General features: G+C 41.5%; 1 protein-coding gene across 4 annotated transcripts in view; it reads right to left on the bottom strand.

The window, feature by feature from the left end:
• The window catches only part of PCNX2 (pecanex 2), a 306,833-nt gene that overhangs the window by 194,713 nt on the left and 93,685 nt on the right, over positions 1–18,435 (bottom strand). For 3 of the 4 annotated variants that reach the window (XM_064594619.1, XM_064594618.1, XM_045877819.3), the window contains 2 exons: positions 9,671–9,781; positions 8,750–8,841 (listed from right to left, as the gene is read on the bottom strand). In XM_064594619.1, the coding sequence (XP_064450689.1) occupies positions 8,750–8,841; positions 9,671–9,781 (203 nt within the window). The remainder of the gene's footprint in view (positions 1–8,749; positions 8,842–9,670; positions 9,782–18,435) is intronic. The other variant, XM_064594620.1, reaches the window with a different exon arrangement.

Raw genomic sequence — 18,435 nt, 5'->3', positions numbered from 1 at the left:
TGTTATCTTCTAAGAGTTTTATAGTTTTGCATTTTACATTTAAATCTATTATGCATTCTGAGATAATCTATGAGAGAATGCAAGGTCTGTGTCTAGATTCATTTTTTCATGTGGGTGTCCAGTTGTTCTAGCACCATTTGTTGAAAAGACTATCTTTGATCCATTGTAATGTTTTTTCTCCTTTGTCAAAGATAAGTTGACTCTATTTATGTGGATCTATTTCTGGGCTCTTTGCACTATACCATTGATTTGTCTATTCTTTCATCAATAACACACTATCTTGACTATAATACTTTTATAATAAGACTTGATGTTGGGTACTATCAGTCCTCCAACTTTATTCTCCTTCAATAGTGAGTTGGCCAATTTAGGTCTTGTCTCTCCATATAAACTTTAGAATCAGTTTGTCAATATCCACAAAATAACTTGCTGGGATTCTGATTGAGATTACATTGAATCTGTTGATTAAGTCAGGAAGAACTGACATCTTGACAACATTGAATGTTCCTATCCATAAACAAGAAATACCTCTCCATTTGTTTAATTATTTGATGTTGTTCATTAGAGTTTTGTGGTTCTCATATAGATTGTGCACATACTTTGTCAGATTTATACTTAAGTATTTCATTTTAGGAGGTGCTAATGTAAATGGTACTTTTAGTTTCAAATTCCACTTGTCCATTGCTGGGTATATAGGGAAGTGATTAACTTTTGTATATTAACCTCATATCCTCCAATGTTGCTAAATCACTTGTTAATTCTGGGGGCGTGGGGAGTTGGTCAATTTTTGAATTTTCTATATAGACAATCATGACATCTGTGAAGAGATGGCTTTAATTTCTTCCTTGCCACTCAGTGTATCTTTATTTCCTTTTCTTTTCTAATTGCATTAGGCAGGACCTCCAATAATGCTGAAAAGGAGTAGTGAGAGGACATCCTTACCATCTTTCTGAAATTAGTGGGAAAACTCCTAGTTTCTCACCATGATGATGTGAGGTGTAGGTTTTTTGTACAAGTTTTTATCAAGTTAAGGTAGTTCTCCTCTATTTCTAGTTTGCCATTTTTTGTCATGAATCGGTGCTGGGTGTTTTCAAATTTTTTTTTGTATCTTTTGATATGATCATGTGATTTTCCTTCTTTAGCCTGTTGATGTGATGGATTACATTGATTTTTGAATACTGAGCAAGCCTTGCATATCTCAAATAAATTCCATTTGGTCATGGTGTATAATTTTTTTTATACGTTGTTGGATTTGACTGGGTAATACTTTGTTAAGGACTTTTGCATATATTCATGATACAGACCTGTAGTGTTTTTTTTCATGTAATGTGTTTGTCTGGTTTTAGTGTCAGGGTAATTCTGACCTCATAGAATGTGCAAAAAGTATTCCTTCCACCTCTATCTTCTAAAATCAGTTGCAGAGAATTGGTAATTTCATCCCTAAATGTTTCATAGAATCATGAGTGAACCTATCTAAGCCTGCTGTTTTTTGTTTTGGAAATTTGTTAATTATTGATTCAATTTCTTTAATATATGCAAGCCTAATCAGATAGGACTTTTCTTCTTGTGTGAGTTTTTGGTAGATTATGTCTTTCTAGAAATTGGTCCATTTCATCCAAGTTATCAAAGTAGTGGGTATAGAGTTATTCACAATACTCCTTAATTATCCTTTTAATGTCCATGGAATCTGTAGTAATATTCCCTCATTTCTTTCTGTAATTAGTAATTTGCCTCTCCTCTCTTTTTTTCTTAGTTGGCCTGGCTACAGGCTTATTGACTTTATTGATCTTTTTCAAAAACCAGTTCTTTGTTTTGTAGATTTTCTCTATCAGTTTCTATTTTTCAATGTCCTGATTTTTGTTCTAATTTTTATTATTTATTTTCTTTTGTTTACTTCAGAATTAATTTGCTCTTCTTTTTCTAGTTTTCTAAGGTGGAAGTTTAGATTAATGATTTTACATCTTTCTTCTTTTCCAATATATGCATTCCATGTTATATTTTCTCTCTAAGCATTGCTTTGGCTGAATCCTACTTGTTTTGATAGATTGTATTTTCATTTTCATTTAGTTCAAAATATTGTTTAAATTCTTCTTGAGATCTCTTCTTTGATCTATGTGTTACTTAGAAATGTGTTGTTTAATCTCCATATATTTGGGGATTTTTCATTCCATTGTGGTCTGAGAGCAGACACTGTATACTTTTTTTTTTTTAAGATTTTATTCATTTATTTGAGAGAGAGAGTGAGAGAGAGAAAGAACACAAGAGGGGGGAGCGGGAGAGGGAGAAGTAGACTCCCCACCGAGCAGGCAGCCCGACGCGGGACTCGATCCCGGGACTCCAGGATCATGACCTGAGCTGAAGGCAGTCGCCCAACCAACTGAGCCACCCAGGCGCCCAGACACTGTATGCTTTCTATTCTTTTAAATTTGTTAATATATGTTTTATGGCCTAGAATGTGGTCTCTCTCAGTGAATGTTCCATGTGAGTTTGAGAAGAATGTGTATTCTGCTGTTGTTCGATGAAGTAATCTACATGTGTCAATATATTCAGTTGAAAAATGATGCGGTAGAGTCCAACTATGCCCTTACTGATTTTCTGCCTGCTGAATCTGTCCTTTTCTGATAGTGAGGTGTTAAAGTCTTCAACTGTGATAGTGGATTCATCTTTTTCTCCTTGCAATTTTATCAGTTTCCCCTTCACATATTTTGATGCTCTGTTGTTTGGTACATGCACATTAAGGATTGTTATGTCTTCTTGGAAAATTAATCCTTTTAATATTATGTAATGCTACTCTTTATCTCTGAAATTTTCCCTTACTCTGAAGTCTGCTCTATTGCTCTGAAGTCTGAAATTAATATAGCTATTCTTGCTTTCTTTTGATTAATTTTAGCATGGTATATATTTCTCCATCCATTTACTTTTAAGATATATGTGTCTGTATATTAAAAGTGGGTTTCTGGTGGACGATATATAGCGGGGTCTTGTTCTTTGATCCTCTCTGACAATCTCTGCCTTTCACTTGGTATATTTGCAACACTGATGTGTAGAGTGATTATTGATATAGTTCAAGTAATATCTGCTATGTTTGTTATTGCTATTTATTCATTTCTCTTGTTCTTTGTTCCTATTTTTGTCTTCCACTCTTTTTCTGCCTTTTGTGGTTTTAATTGATTTTATATGATTTCATTTTCTCTCCTTATTAACACATTAGTTATACTTCTTTTTTTAAAACATTTTTAATGGCTGCCTTAGAGTATGTAATATACGTTTATAGTTAAGTCAAGTCCACTTTCAAATAAAACTATACCACTTTATAGGTAGTGTAAGTATCTCACAATAACTATATACTTATATTTATTTGAATACATGGTTGCAAGAAGAATAGAAAAATGAAAGTGTTTATTTAACCTTCACTTATTCCTTCTCTGATAATCTTCCCTTCTTTATGTAATTGTGAGTGTCAGATTGACATTATTCTCCTTTCCCTGAAGAACTTCTTTTAACATTTCTTGTAAGGCAGGTCTACTGGCAACAAATCTCCTCCATCGTTTCTGAAGGACAATTTTTCAGGGTACAGAATTATAGGTTGGTGGAATTTTTTTTTTTGTCTTAAGATAAATTTTGTTTTAAGCAACATAAATTTATTTCTCACAGTTCTGAAGTCTGGAGGTCAGAGATTATGGTGCCCCAATCGGTCAGATGCTGGTGCGGGCTCTCTTCCTGGTTTGCAAATGGTCACGTGCTCTGTGTCTTTACACAGCAGTACAGAATGAGCTCTGGTGTCTCTTTCTCATCTTACAAGGGCACTAATCCCATCATGAGGGCCCCACCCTCATGACCTCATCTAAACACAATTATCTCCCAAAGGCCCATCTCCAAATATTATCCCACTGGGGATTAGGGTTTCAACATATGAAATTGGGGAAACAATTCAGTCCATTGCAGTTCCCGAGGAGAAGTCAGACACAATTCTTATCTTTGCTTCTCTAAGTTAAGGTAGGGATATTTATTTCCCTGTTTTCTTTCAAGATGTTTTCTTTACCTTTGATTTTTAGTATTTTGGTTTTTTTTTTTTATTCTTATGTTAATGATTTTTAGTATTTTGAATGATATGCACTGGCTTAGTTTTTGTGTTTGTTGTTAATTGTTGTTTTTAAATTCATCCTGGTTGGGGTTTTTTGAGCTTCCTGAATCTGTGGTTTGGTGTCTGATATTAATTTGGGGAAAATCTTAGTCATTAGTACTTCAAGTATTTTTTCTGCTCCTTTTTCTCTTCTCCTTCTGGTATTTTCATTACACATATGTCACACCTTTTGTAGTTATCCCACAGTCCTTGGATATTTTGTTTCTTCAGTCTTTTTCTCTTGGCTTTTTCATTTTGGAAGTTTCTATTGACACCACCTTAAGCTCAGAGATTCTTTCTTCGGCTGTGTCCATCAAAGGCATTCTTCATTTCTGTTACAGTGTTTTGTTTTTGTCTTTGTTTTTTAATTGCTAGTATTTACTTTTGGCTCTTCCTTAAAATTTCCATCTTAAGCAACATAAATTTATGTTGCTTAAAATTTCCATCTTCCATCTTGCCCATCTGTTCTTACAGGCTGTCTACTTCATTCATTAGAATCATTAGCATATTAATCATAATTGTTTTAAATTTCCAATCTGATAATTCCAACATCCCTGCCATATCTAAATCTGATTCTGATGCTTGTTCTATCCCTTCAAACTGTGTTTTATGCCTTTAGTACACTTCGTAATTTTTTACTACTGGGTAAAAGGAACTGTGGTAAACCAGCCTTTACTGATGTGGTGTTAAGGTGTGTGGGGACAAGTATTCTATAGTCCTATGATCACTTCTTAGTCTTTTAGTGACCCTGTGCCTCTGGACCATGAACTTCATGTTTCTGAATCCCGTCCCCATTTTAGGTGGGACAGAATGGCCAGAATGGGTTGGATTGGAGTTGGTATTTCCTTTTGCCTACATGGAAGGCTAGAGCCAACTGGAGTTTGGCATTTCCCTTCCTCCAAGTCAGTTAGGCTCTGAAAAAATCTGAGTAGTTCAGGCTGTGGTGAAATCTTGAGGGCAGGCCTTGTTAAGAAGAAGAGACTAATGCTCTGATATATTTCAAAATGTTTCCTCTTACCCTCCACCCGCTGAAAGCATGAGGGGACTTTTCTCTGATATTCACTGGGAGAACCTGTTCAAGCTCCTGGAGGTAAAACCCACAGAAGTGTGGGCTCTCTCTGATGACTGGGTCCCCCCTGGAGATATTAACTCACAGACTTGCCCACACTGAGCTTTCAGCAATTCCTTGATGACAGTTCAGGTTTTCCTGCCCTGGGACTCATTCCCACAGAGGTTTCTGCTCCTGGGTTCTGGTTCCAGTGGGATGTGATTCCCTGCATCTACCTGTCCGTCTTTCCAATTTTGGAAGCAGCAATTTGCTTGCTTCTTGCCTTCTCTGATGGACTTAAAAAGAGTTGTTGGTTTTTTAGTTTGTTCAGCTATTTACTTATTGTTAGGATGGAGTTACAACTTCTAAACTCCTTACATACTGGACCAGAAACTAGAAGCCGGTAATTATTTTTTCACAAAGGTTCCAAGGTAATTCAATGGGGAAAGGTGAGTCTTTTCAACAATTGTGCTAGTGAATCTCAATCTTTACCTCATATCGTACATAAAAATCAACTCAAACTAGATCACAGATCTAAACATAAGAGCTACAATTATCAAACTTCTAGGAAAAAATATTTGTGATCTCGTGTTAGGTAAATATTTTTTAGATAGGACATAAAAAGTACAAACCATAAAATAAATAATTGACAAATTGGATTTCCTTATAATTAAACACTTGTGCTCTTTGAAAAATGCTGTTAATGAAATGGATAAACGAGCCAAGAACTAGAAAAATATATGTGCATATATATTTGATAAAGGACTTGCATTCAGAACATGTAAAAAATTCTTATATCTCAATGAGAACATGTAATGCAATTTTTTAATGGGCAAAAGACTTTAACATATTTTTCACCAATGAAGATAACACAAGCAGCAAGCGAGCATATGAAGCCTACTCAACAGCACTCATTATTAGAGAAATGCAAATTATAACTATAATTAGACACTAGTTCATACTAGAAGGAGTACTATTTTTAAGAACTATTAAAATATTAAGTGCTAGCGGGGCGCCTGGGTGGCTCAGTTGGTTAAGCAACTGCCTTCGGCTCAGGTCATGATCTTGGAGTCCCTGGATCGAGTCCCGCATCAGGCTCCCTGCTCAGCAAGGAGCCTGCTTCTCCCTCTAACCCTCCCCCCTCTCATGTACTCTCTCTCTCTCTCTCATTCTCACTCTCTCAAATAAATAAATAAATCTTTAAAAAAAATATTAAGTGCTAGAAAGAATCTGGAACACTTGGAAATCTCAAAGATTATGAGGGGATCAAAAATGGCACACTTTGGAGAACAGTTTGGCAGTTTCTTAAAAAGCTAAATATTAACTAACCATTTGACCCATCAATACCACTCCTAGGTATTTACTATGTATAAATAAAAACACATATCCACACTAATACCTATAAACAAATGTTTATAGAAAATGTGGTATTTACACATGATGGGATGTTATTCAGCCATAGAAAGAATGAAATCTTGCCATTTGCAATGACATGGATGGAGCTAGGAGTATAATGCTAAGGGAAATAAGTCACTCATATATGGAATTTAAGAAACAAAACAAATAAGCAAAGGGAAAAAGAGAAAGAGAGAGAGATAAACCAAGAAACAGACTCCTAACTATAGAGAACACACTGATGGTTACTAGAGAGCAGATGGGTGGGGGGATGGGTGAAACAGGTGCTGAGGATTAAGGAGTACACCTGTTGTAATGAGCACCAGGTGTTGTATGGAAGTGTTGAATCACTGTCTTGTACACCTGAAACTAATATAACAGTGTATGTTAACTAACTGGAATTAAACTAAAACAAAACAAAAAAACCTTCAAAAATACTTCTATCTTTAAAAAATTTTAAAGTAAAAAAATGAAAAGGGGATGAAAAATAAATATGTAAGCAAACACTGAAACACAACAGAGTAAGTGCTATACAAAGGGCCCTGCAAGTAAGAGCTTGTGACCCCAAAATTTTATACACAGCTGTTTTACCAAAAGGCAGTAGAAAGAGGTCCTCAGAAGTGCAAGGACTCAGAAAAGAACTACCCAAGTACTTTTCCTGAATAAAATACCTGGGGTCCTGTGACAGAATAAAGAAATGCATGCAAAAAAAAGAACATCGATTCATTATGTAACTGTTGTTCTGCACGATAGGATAAATGTGGCGACAGGGTCACCAACAGCACCTAAATTACCTTTGTGTATTAGAAGAGGGAATCTTCATCTTCCTCCCCCTTTCTTTCTCCAAAAGAAAACATCTACATGCAAAGGATGGAAGGAGTGAAGGAGGAAATCACGCTGTGGATGATCACAGAGAGATTCCGTGGGAATGCCCTGAGAGACAATCATACTGCACTCCTTCCTTTGCACAATGGGAAACAATTATCTTCCTGCCACCCACAACCATGTGTTTAATAGGATTTTAAGGAACACTTTTTAAGAAGTTAGCTAAGAAGTGTCATTGGGTAGATATTAAAAACCCTTTGTAACATGCCTTATTTTTATTTGCTTTTTTTATGTTTGATTTTTATTTTATCAAAGAGGTATCTGTTGTTTAAAACAGTAAATGTAGGATGTTCATCAACTCAAGAAATATGTGTAATATTAACTAACGTTTTTCACGAATGGAGATGCCCCTGACAACATTATGGGTGTTACTACCTTCAGACATTACGGAAACTCTACAGTACTATGACACTGAAAATGAGCAGGAGTGTCCCCTGCCTACAGCACCTCATGGCCCAAATGCCTGCTTCCTGAAGGCAATGCCTTCCAGCTATTTCTTCTGCACCTATGACCCTCCCTATTTCCAAGTAACGTGCTTGTTTGTTATTTCTTGACTTTTTCCAATTTTAGATATTATTTGCTGACTTGCCAGTACAGAAGACTAGATTAAGATGGTCCCCATGCTCACACTCATACACACTCACACACAAACACACACCCACAGCCACACACTCCCGTTCTTCCATTATAGATGTAAGCGTTATTCAGAGCACCATAAATGCAAACTGTTACTCAGAGCTGAGCCACACGTGCACAGTCGTTACCTTTCTTTTCGGACACAACTTTTGTGTTTTCCCAAAGTTAACGCTCATCTTGTTTTTTCATCCTCTCAGGCCTCCCCTGCTGCCAGCCTAAGCTTCAACTTTCTCCATCTGGATAAATCGACGGGCCATCTGTTTTCTAGATTTTAAAATTTTGTTGCTATCATATCCTCTCCTGTTCTCTGTCAGCGAAGCTTCAGGCAATTTTATCTCTTTCCCATCTTTTGAGCGACATTCCAGAAAGCAGAGAAGGTAAACACACAGGTCCTGTTGACCACCGTGCTCAGCAGAGGCCCCTTCAGGGTCAGTAATGATGCCGAGAGACTTGTGTGGAAGGGGGCCAGTGCTCCCTGGCAAATCAGATAGCTTAAGGGGTCTTCCAATACCACCAAGGCACTACCCACCAGGCCCTGCTCTTCCTGATGCGCTCAGATCCCATTTCTTTTGTAATTAGAGGAAAATATCTGTTCACTTAAACCACCAGTTGATTTAATGGATGCAAGGAGAAGGGAGAAGGCCCTCGGGCCTCACACCTACCTTCACGGCGCTGAAGCAGAATGCGTGGAGCAGGCCAGTGGCCACGGCACTCCGGGCCACGCTGTAAATAGCCGATGTCATCCCACAAACAGCTGCAACACAAACACCAACAGTCTCACAATCAATACATGGAAGAAAGTGCAAAGACAAGGTTGTAGCTTTCGAGTGCAAAATGCCTGCCAAAGGGGCAAAGAATACCTCCATGGGATCAGTCAAAAGCACTGGATGACTTAATACAAGAAAGAAAAAAAAAAAAGAGAGACTGACCATTTACTAAAACTTCTGGAGAAAAGCATTGAAAAAGAATTTTTGGCAACATTCTTAGAAGACTGTGTGAACATGTCCAGTGTGGAGGGAGGGAGACCTCCTTGCTTTCAGTTGAGAGTTGCTGGCCGAAATAAACATCACAGATGAAGGTTCCCGCAGAAGAAAGGGGGGCTAGACAGAGAGAGAGCGATCTAACAAACAAGCAGTGCTCATTGTGTGTGTGCGTGTGTGTGTGTGTGTGTGTGTGTGTGATGAGACAGGAACAGTACCGGATCACCAGCTATGCTGTAGCTCTTTATGTACAATTTCATTTCATTCTTACAGCGACTCTGTGAGATCCGTGTGTTTATTTCATTTAGAGAAGAGTAAACTTTACAGTTAAGCAATCTGCACAAAGTCTGCAGGTAAGGATTAGGTGAGGTTTTAGCCACCATGGTGGGAATCTAAGGTGCTATGTCAAGGGAGGGTCCACACAGGGGGGAGACCAGGGTCCCCTCAGGGGGGAGACCAGGGTCCCCTGTCTGTCCAGGTGCACACAAGAAATAGCTCAGTGTTCAGGACAAAGAAAACCGAGCTGTCCAGACTCTCATTCCATTCAGCCCTTATCAAAACTTTAGACTCCTTTACAGGAAGAGTAGGATGTAGACGACTTACCAGAACCTCCAAAAAATAGCATGTCAATTTGTTCCAAAAGATAAATGCAGAAAGTGTTGATCTGCGGGAAGAGCCCGAGGAGGGAGATTGCAGGGAAGCAATATAAAAATACTGGAAGTGAACAGACAAAATGGACAGTAAGTGTGCAGCTGCTGGTCCCCAGGTCCCCGAGGCAATCCTGCCTGCTCCCCTTCCAGCTCTCAGCCGCCCCCCTGCCCGCGTCCTGGAGGCAATACTGGACTCCTCGCACCCACAGGAGGAAGGTCTGCGGGCCAAGTGGAAATGCGCCGTTGGAAGTAACAAGGAGCTGCGTCTGAGGAAGAGGCCCAGGCAAAGAACACAGGCGAGCCCAGGACTGAGCAGAGACCTCAGATGGTGAGGGAGACAGTGGACCAGTCCACAGTGTGCAAGAGTGGGCTTGCACTTGAGGGGCATGAGGGTGGGGGGAAGAAACTGGGAAACTCCAGGAACAGGTAAAGCTAAAGGCAATAGGTATGCAGGTCTCTCCCTGCACGGGGGTGGGAGGTGTAAAAATGGGAGCCAGGGGCTCCTCATTTTGTGCTTCTGTCAGTGGGAGCACTTGAGGTGCTGAGAGTCGCCACACCTGAATGCCGCCTGCAAATTCAAGTTCAGTGGGAACTCCAGGTTTGCAGGCGAACAGGGGAGGGTGGTGATTAAGAAACCACACACAGTGACAGTGGGACAGTGAAGGGCCTGACTTCCTGGGACCGGAGCATCTGGGACATGAAGGCAACCCTGCCTGACCAGAGGAAGGCTATGCCCCCTCCCAAAATTTGGAACAGTGCAACTCGATAAGACGTCCACATGCCAGGATTCGACGTTTCAGAGATCATTTGTTAGAGGAAATTGAATGTGCTAGAGCTGCATTTTACAGCTCTGTCCCTGTCCCTGTCTCTCCCTCAAGTCTATGTAAGTTGGATTTCATAGAAACCCAGAAACTGCCATTCCTTCTGCTGTAACACATCTGTCTTCTCAGTTTATTGAGGAGAATGTCAATGAAGTTTGATCCTGGTAAGCCCTAATAAAACTAAGGAAATTTGATTTGAAATCCCATATGCCTGAACTTTGGAATTGTGTGCTAACACTGGACATAGACCACAGTCGACAGTGGGAGTGGGGATGATGGGGGGGGGGGTTCAGCTATTTCTGAAAAATCAGAAATGCAAACTTTTCATCATGAAATTGTAGAAACGAGAGTCTTCATATGTCCCATGCTCCTGCTAATAGTCACCTGAAAATAAGTATGGGACAAACCCTTCCACAACAACACCAAGGACCTGTTCCAACTCTCTTGGGGTTGGAGCCATATTTTGATACACCTGGTGATTTTGCTGTAATGTTTTCTGTGGCAAGATTTCAACGATATTGTAATAACCTAGAGCATCTGTGAGGAATCCACTTTTCAGTCAAAGTAGGCAATAAGATACAAATACTGATCTGCTGGACATAATAGGACACAACTTCTTTTTTTCAGGTTTTGTGAATGGAAATCAGAGATGGGGAAAGATGTAAGAAATAAATAGAAATTTGGAGCAGTTGGTGGTCTCAGTGGTTTGGGCGGCCGACTCTTGGTTTCCGCTCAGGTCATGATCTCAAGATCCTGGGATCGAGCCCCATGTGGGGCTCCGCACTCAGCAAGGAGTCTGCTTTGGGATTCTCTCTCCTCCTCTCCCTCTGCCCCTACCCCCTGGCTCTCTCTCTCTCCCTAAAATAAATAAATAAATCTTTTATAAAAAGAAATTTAATTATAGAACACAGGAGCATCCAAATTGTATTCCCATATAATTTCAAGCAGACTGACTAGTACTTCTTCTCTCAACTTTGAGACTCAAACCCAGCAGGAAAGATGACATGCTGCACTATACCGTGGAGTACTCATGGCCAGGGTAGGGGTGCACAGAAGATGCTTTGAGGTTGCATTGGTTCACGTTCTCAAGAGCTGTGTGCATGTGGCAAAAATGACACCAAGAAGGAAGAACTCCAGGGAAAAGTATGGATGTCAAATAAAATTAAAGGCAGCTGAATATTAGAAACTGCTCAGCAAAGCAGAGGTAAGGAAGCGTTCTCTGTAAGAAATACATTAGGTAATGAAACCCCAGCTATGGAAGCGCAAAGAATCAGAGCCAGTGAATCATGGCTCGAGGACGATCCAACGGTGAGAGGCTCGCAGCATGGGAGCTCCCTGCAACCACAGTAGAAGGCAACAGTCACTGTGGAGCCCAGGATCTAGCTCCTCTCCAGGATGTATTAGAGAAGATCTCTAGGCTTTAAAACCGAAGCCAGGGAGGTGGAAGGAGAGTGAGGCGGAGGCCACGCATCTCATCTGTCAGGCTGCAGATCACGAGAATAAAAAAGCAGGGAGGGGCACCTGGGTGGCTCAGATGGTTAAGCGTCTGCCTTCGGCTCAGGTCATGATCCCAGGGTCCTGGGATCGAGTCCCACATTGGGCTCCCTGCTCCTTGGGAGCCTACTTCTCCCTCAGCCTCTCTCTCTCTCTCTGTCTCTCATGAATAAATAAATAAAATCTTAAAAAAAAAATTTTTTTTAAAAAGCAGCGAAACGCTTCCTGCATTAGTAGGGCAATTAGAAAATCACACTTGAAGTTGCTGAGGTCATTTTGACCTTCTTCCAAAAGTTAAAAAAAAAAATAGTCCCTGTGGTTGTCGGCAATTTTGCCTGTGAACAAAGATTTTTTTTCCTTAGCATACCACTGAGAGGGTGTATAATTTTCTCTCACTGCTACTCTTCATTTTCCCTAATAATTACCATAAATGCAGAAACTTCTGGTACTGTTCCATTTCTTTACAAGCAACATTTACAAATAAAAACATTATAACTTGCTTGTTTCTTTTTTTAAATGTGAATAATGATATTCGTTACTATTCTATCCCATGACTATTGCAGTTGCAGCTTTGGGATGAAAACAAGCAGAATTAAAATAACATGGAAATAAAACTGAAACCTAAGGAGTTGATGGGAATATATACATTGTGTGTCTCCAACATGCTGTATCTGGTGTTAACTAATTATCCTGCCTGTGGACCATATCGAGCCCCAGAAACAGTCTATAGAGAAGACACATAGAGAAGACAAATGTGAGGTCTCTCTGGGCAGAGGAGAGGGGTACATTCCAGTAAGTAGTCCCCAAACCTCCACCTATCTCTAAGGGTGGCATTTTTGAAGCTGCATTGTTGTAGGTTGGGGGTCACGGTCCTAAGCACAAACATAAAACATAAAAGTCTCGGATCTAAGAAGGACCCATGCAGTGCCTCCTACAATGGACAGCCAACCACCTCTTCCTGCCTGAGCCCCTTCCAAGTCAGGACCTCCGTGCTTCACTAGGCAAAGCCCATGCTACCACTGGACAGCTCTAACCCAAACCATTTTACAGGCCTTTCTTGCAGTGAGCCATAATGCACCTGCCATGGGCCGGGACTAGTTATTACCGCTACGACAGAGAACCGCCACTGCGTGGACATCCCACTCTTTTGCCCCAACTCCAGATGCAGTGCAGCCCCGGTGGTTATGTTCCTCGGGGCACACTCCAGCTTTGCTCATGCTCCTTTTGAAATAGGACACTAAGAATTGAAGACCTTTGGCTTCCTCATCTGTGGGATAATTACAAAGCCGGGCCCCTTTTGTAGACTTTCACTGAAGTTACGCTGGTGGAAAGTATTAAAAATTCCAGCCATACAAATGAAAAAATGTTCATCATCATTAGCCATCAGGGAAATCAAAATCAAAACCACACTGAGATACCACCTTACACCAGTCAGAATGGCAAAATGGACAGGGAAAGACACAACAAATGTTGGAGAGGTTGTGGAGAAAGGGGAACCCTCTTACACTGTTGGTGGGAATGCAAGTTGGTACAGCCACTTTGGAAAACAGTGTGGAGGTGCCTCAGAAAAAAAAATTTTTTTTAAAGATTTTATTTATTTATAGAGAGAGAATGAGAGAGAGCACATGAGAGGGGGGAGGGCCAGAGGGAGAAGCAGACTCCCCGCCGAGCAGGGAGCCCGATGCGGGACTTGATCCAGGGACTCCAGGATCATGACCTGAGCCGAAGGCAGTCGCTTAACCAACTGAGCCACCCAGGCGCCCGGTGCCTCAGAAAATTAAAAATAGAGCTACCCTATGACCCAGCAATTGCACTCCTGGGTATTTACCCCAAAGACACAGATGTAGTGAAAAGAAGGGCCATATGCACCCCAATGTTCATAGCAGCAATGTCCGCAATAGCCAAACTGTGGAAAGAGCCAAGATGCCCTTCAACAGACGAATGGATAAAGAAGATGTGGTCCATATATACAATGGAATATTACTCAGCCATCAGAAAAGATGAATACCCAACTTTTACATCAACATGGATGGGACTGGAGGAGATTATGCTAAGTGAAATAAGCCAAGCAGAGAAAGTCAATTATCATATGGTTTCACTTATTTGTGGAACATAAGGAATAGCATGGAGGACATTAGGGAGAAGGAAGGGAAAAATGAAGAGGGGCAGAATCAGAGAAGGAGATGAACCATGAGAGACTATGGACTCTGAGAAAAAAAACTGAGGGTTCTAGAGGGGAGGAGGTGGGGGGATGGGTTAGCCAGGTGATGGGTATTAAGGGGGACATGTATTGCATTCAGCACTGGGTGTTATACAAAACTATGAATCATGGAACACTACATCAAAAACTAATGATGTACTGTATGGTGACTAACATAACATAATAAAAATAAATAAAGAAATAAACAAACAAATAAATAAATAAAAATTCCAGCCCAGAGGTCACCAACTCTGACTGAGCAAGCTAAGGAGGACCGATTCAGAGGTCTCTTCCCCTTACTCCCAGAAATAAAGACAAAATTTTGTGCCTTTTAATGAAAAAAGAAGTGTGCACAGGAGTATTTTGAATATACAGGAGGGGTCTTAGAAGGAAAAATTATGTAAGAATATTACCTCAGTGTTTCTATGTCTTTAATTCCCCTCCCTGCCCCCCCTATAAAATCAACAAGTCCCTGCCACTGACTTTGTCTTATGTCCCCACGTTTGGCCCCCAAGTTCCCCACCTCCTGTCAGCGTACATCCCACCTTCTTCTGTTGTTCTATTATCTGACTGAGATGCTCAGCTTTGAGATGCTCCTCTCCTCGCCTTAAATAGGATGAGGAGCCTCTCCACCTTTCCCACCTACCCGATTTCCACCTGGATCATCTCCCACCACTGGCTCACATTCGGCCCCTTCTGCCCTGGCAGGCAGAGCGGGGAGGGTCAGCTCAGGCCCAAAGCAGCACCCACGGATACTCTGTGCTCCTTTCCTGCCCCCTTCCTCTGCTGCCTCGTCTCCCTCGCATCCACCTCAGGTTGATGGTGTTGTGCGGAAAGCAGGAGTGGCAACAGGTACCAGAAATATCAGCAGTAAGGCACAACTTTAAGAAACATTTCACACCCCCCAGGACCAGCCAGAGGAGGATCACAGCATGAGAGGCACATAGCACCTTTGACCACACGATGGGAAACAAGGTCAAGTGTGCTTAGTTCCTGCTTCTCTCTTGTCCTTTTTCTTAAATGCTCCTTGTTAAAAGGATTGAATCGTGTCCCTCCAAAACAGTACCTGTAAACGTGACCTCACTTGGTAATAGGGTCTTGGCTCATAATCAAGTTACAATGAGGTCATTAGGGTGGGCCCTGGTCTAATATGCCTGATGTCCTTATAAAAAGGGGGAATTTGGACATAGAGCCAGACACACACACACAGAGGGAAGACGATGTGGACAGACACAGGGACAAGGCCATCTACGAGCCAAGGAGCGAGGCCCGGAGAAGTCCTTCCCTTGTGTCTTCAGAGATTTTAAACTCCTGGCCTACAGAACTATGAGACAATAAATCTCTAATGTTCTCAGCCATCCATTAGCATTACTTTGTTATGGCAGCTATAGGAAACCTACACTACTTCTTCATCCCAATACCCTTCTGTTCTCTCCTCATTTTTTCTTCTCTCCTTGTTAGTTTCTGAACCTAACAATGGCAGCAGCTATATACACTCAGATCCCTTGGTAGTGAGGGACAGAAGGTGGAAAGGCTCCACAAAGAAGAATGAATGACTTTGAGTTGCCCTTGCTTTTCCCTCCTCAAGTCAGAAAATCGGTATACACCTCTATGGCCTTCCTCCCATTCCTAATTGTTCTAAATTTTTTCCACAGTCTTTTCCTGCTCAGTGCAAATTAGTGTGTTTAACACATTCACTCCATGGGGATTGCTATTGTTCTCTTTTTCCATTTTTCTTTATCCCAGAAGTCATTTAGTTGGCTTGCTAGATTATTTATCACTATTTTTACTTGTTACCGTTGACAAGCAGACAAAAATATCTCTTAAAGAAAAGCTTTAATGAGGAAAAGGGATTCCAGATAGAAAGATAAGGAAGGCCATATTCCCCGCCCCATCTCCACTCCTCCACGGAATTGGTTCGAAGAAAAATAAAATGAGAATACACACAGCCAGTAGCTTATTTTAGAACAAGGGTTTCTGCTAAAAGCAAGACCTCGGGCTTTTACCGAGTACATTAAGGTCTTACTTTTTGAGCCCTAATAACATTTCACCTTCTGATGCCACGGCAAGTCTGCTATGCCAAGATAACTATATGTATTCAGTGGCATTGGCTCATTTATAGTAGCAAATTAAAGAAAAAGAGAAATGAAAGACACCCGTGTACAGAAAAACAATTTCTAAATGGAATGTATGTCATGCTTTTCTTCCTTGTTCTCCAAATCATCAATAGGTGTGTATTAGGTCCCTACTTACTGTAAGGGCCGAGGTGAACAGTCCGAGAATGATGGTGAGCTTTCCCTGATCTATGAATGAGTATTCCAAAAGTTCACCCATACATTAATTTCCTTAATACTTAGAGCACACTTGTGTTCATCAGTTCATCCACTCAACAAACATTTCTTCAGTGCCTATATTTACCAGACACAGCACGGGGTGCCAGGGATTCGGTATGAGAAAGGAGGCTTGGGCTCTGCCTTGCACTTACCCAGCAGGACACAGGCTAGCGAGGGCACAGACATTAGTCAAACAATCACAAGTGAAGCAGACCACTATGAAATGGGTCTGGTGCTATGGAAAGTATGGGTTATGGGGGGACAGAAGATGGGGCCAAGCTTAGGGGAAATGGGCCATCAACTAGCTTGGTCAAAGGGGTCAGGGGCGCCACAGAACAGGAACGTGAGGCATGAGGATGAGATGAGGAGGCGCCAAGGTAGTCAGGGCTCCAGGTCTAGGAACACTAACCCATGCTTGAGAACCTGGGAAAAGATGGTCATGGGGTACCCAAGATTGAGCGTGCACTGCAGAGAGCAGAGGCAACATTTTGACATGGACACATGTTTCTCGAACACTTTCCAAAATGCTTTCCTGCCCTCTCCACTGCTAATCCCGAGACCCTCGTGGGCCCTTGAGGTCTGGACTCCAGCACTACTATCTGCAAGAAGACAGCAGGAAAGGATGGTCTCCAGCATGCACAACCGTGCCTGGGCATCTGTGTTTCCTGAAGCTCTCTTTCCTTGCAGCTAATCTCAGGAGGGAGATGGGTGAGCTCCTTTATAAGAAGGTAAAAGTATCTGAAAGTCTTTCTTGGGGTGTGTGTGTGCATGGGAGTGTGTGTGTGTGTGTGTGTGTTCCAACTGAAGGAACTTCAAGTAATATAAAAAAGTAAACTGAAAAATATCAGAAACGGTAGAAGCAAATATTCTTGGGCAAGAAGCACTGCCTGGGAATCTAATCATGGGATCAGTTCTTTTTTCCCCCCAATGTTTCTGTTTCCTACTTGAGCTCAGAGATTCTCTAAACATGGTGCCTGACCCTTCGCTATTAAGAAGCTACTCGGCCCCTCACATGATGTAATAGGAAGAGAGATATTGAGGACACAGACAAAGGTTGCCTTGTGGGGGGCTGCATATGGGGGAGTGAATAGTTTGCTGCCAATACAGGAGGAAGAGGAATGGGGAGATAGTGGTTCGGAAGGAGAGTCAGATGGTGGAATGTCTACCATGGTTTTCTCCTACAAGGAACACAAAGATACGCCATATCTGGGGGCCCTTCTCAGTCCCACTTGAGAGGCTCAGGAAGTTGTCATGGGGGCCAGAGAAAGAATGATATCGGACCTATGGCTTTGAAAAGCTCCTCTTGAGTAAGATATCCAACTGGCAAGCGGTAGATCCAGAGGCTGGTGCCCTTTATCAACTCATTTGCACAATGTGATCACAGCCAATCACAGGTTGGCGTGCATGTCAACCTTGGGATGTCATGACTAGGATTCTCAGAGCAGTCACGTCTTCAGAGCTGCAGGCAATACTGGGGCAGCCTTGCCACATAATAATAATAATAATAATAATAATAATAATAATAATAATAGCTAATACCTGGTGCCCGGCACTGGTTCATAGGTTTAAATGTACTAACTCACTTGCACCGACCTCTGAGGTGGGTACTATTTTTGTCCCCATATTACTGTTGAATTTTTTCTCAAGGTCACACAACTAGCAAAGTGGCAGAGCTGGAATTCAAACAGCCAGGTGCCGAACCATGACCCTGGGCAGGTTACCTGTGTAAACAGAGCATTTTACATGAAATACCGCCTAGACCTTAAGGTGCACCAAGTGGACCAGTGACAGGCTGGGACTCCACCTGGACTGAGAACCATGCACCCTTGGGCGTTGGCGGAGTGTCTGTGCCATGTGGGTGGGGCCGTGG

Source organism: Mirounga angustirostris, unplaced genomic scaffold, assembly GCF_029215605.1.
Source record: "Mirounga angustirostris isolate CCGP_5_RB_7025 unplaced genomic scaffold, mMirAng1.0.hap1 SCAF_6, whole genome shotgun sequence".
Lineage (NCBI taxonomy): Eukaryota > Metazoa > Chordata > Mammalia > Carnivora > Phocidae > Mirounga > Mirounga angustirostris.
The sequence above is the reverse complement of the archived record's forward strand: the minus strand, read 5'-3'. Positions and strand labels throughout refer to the sequence as shown.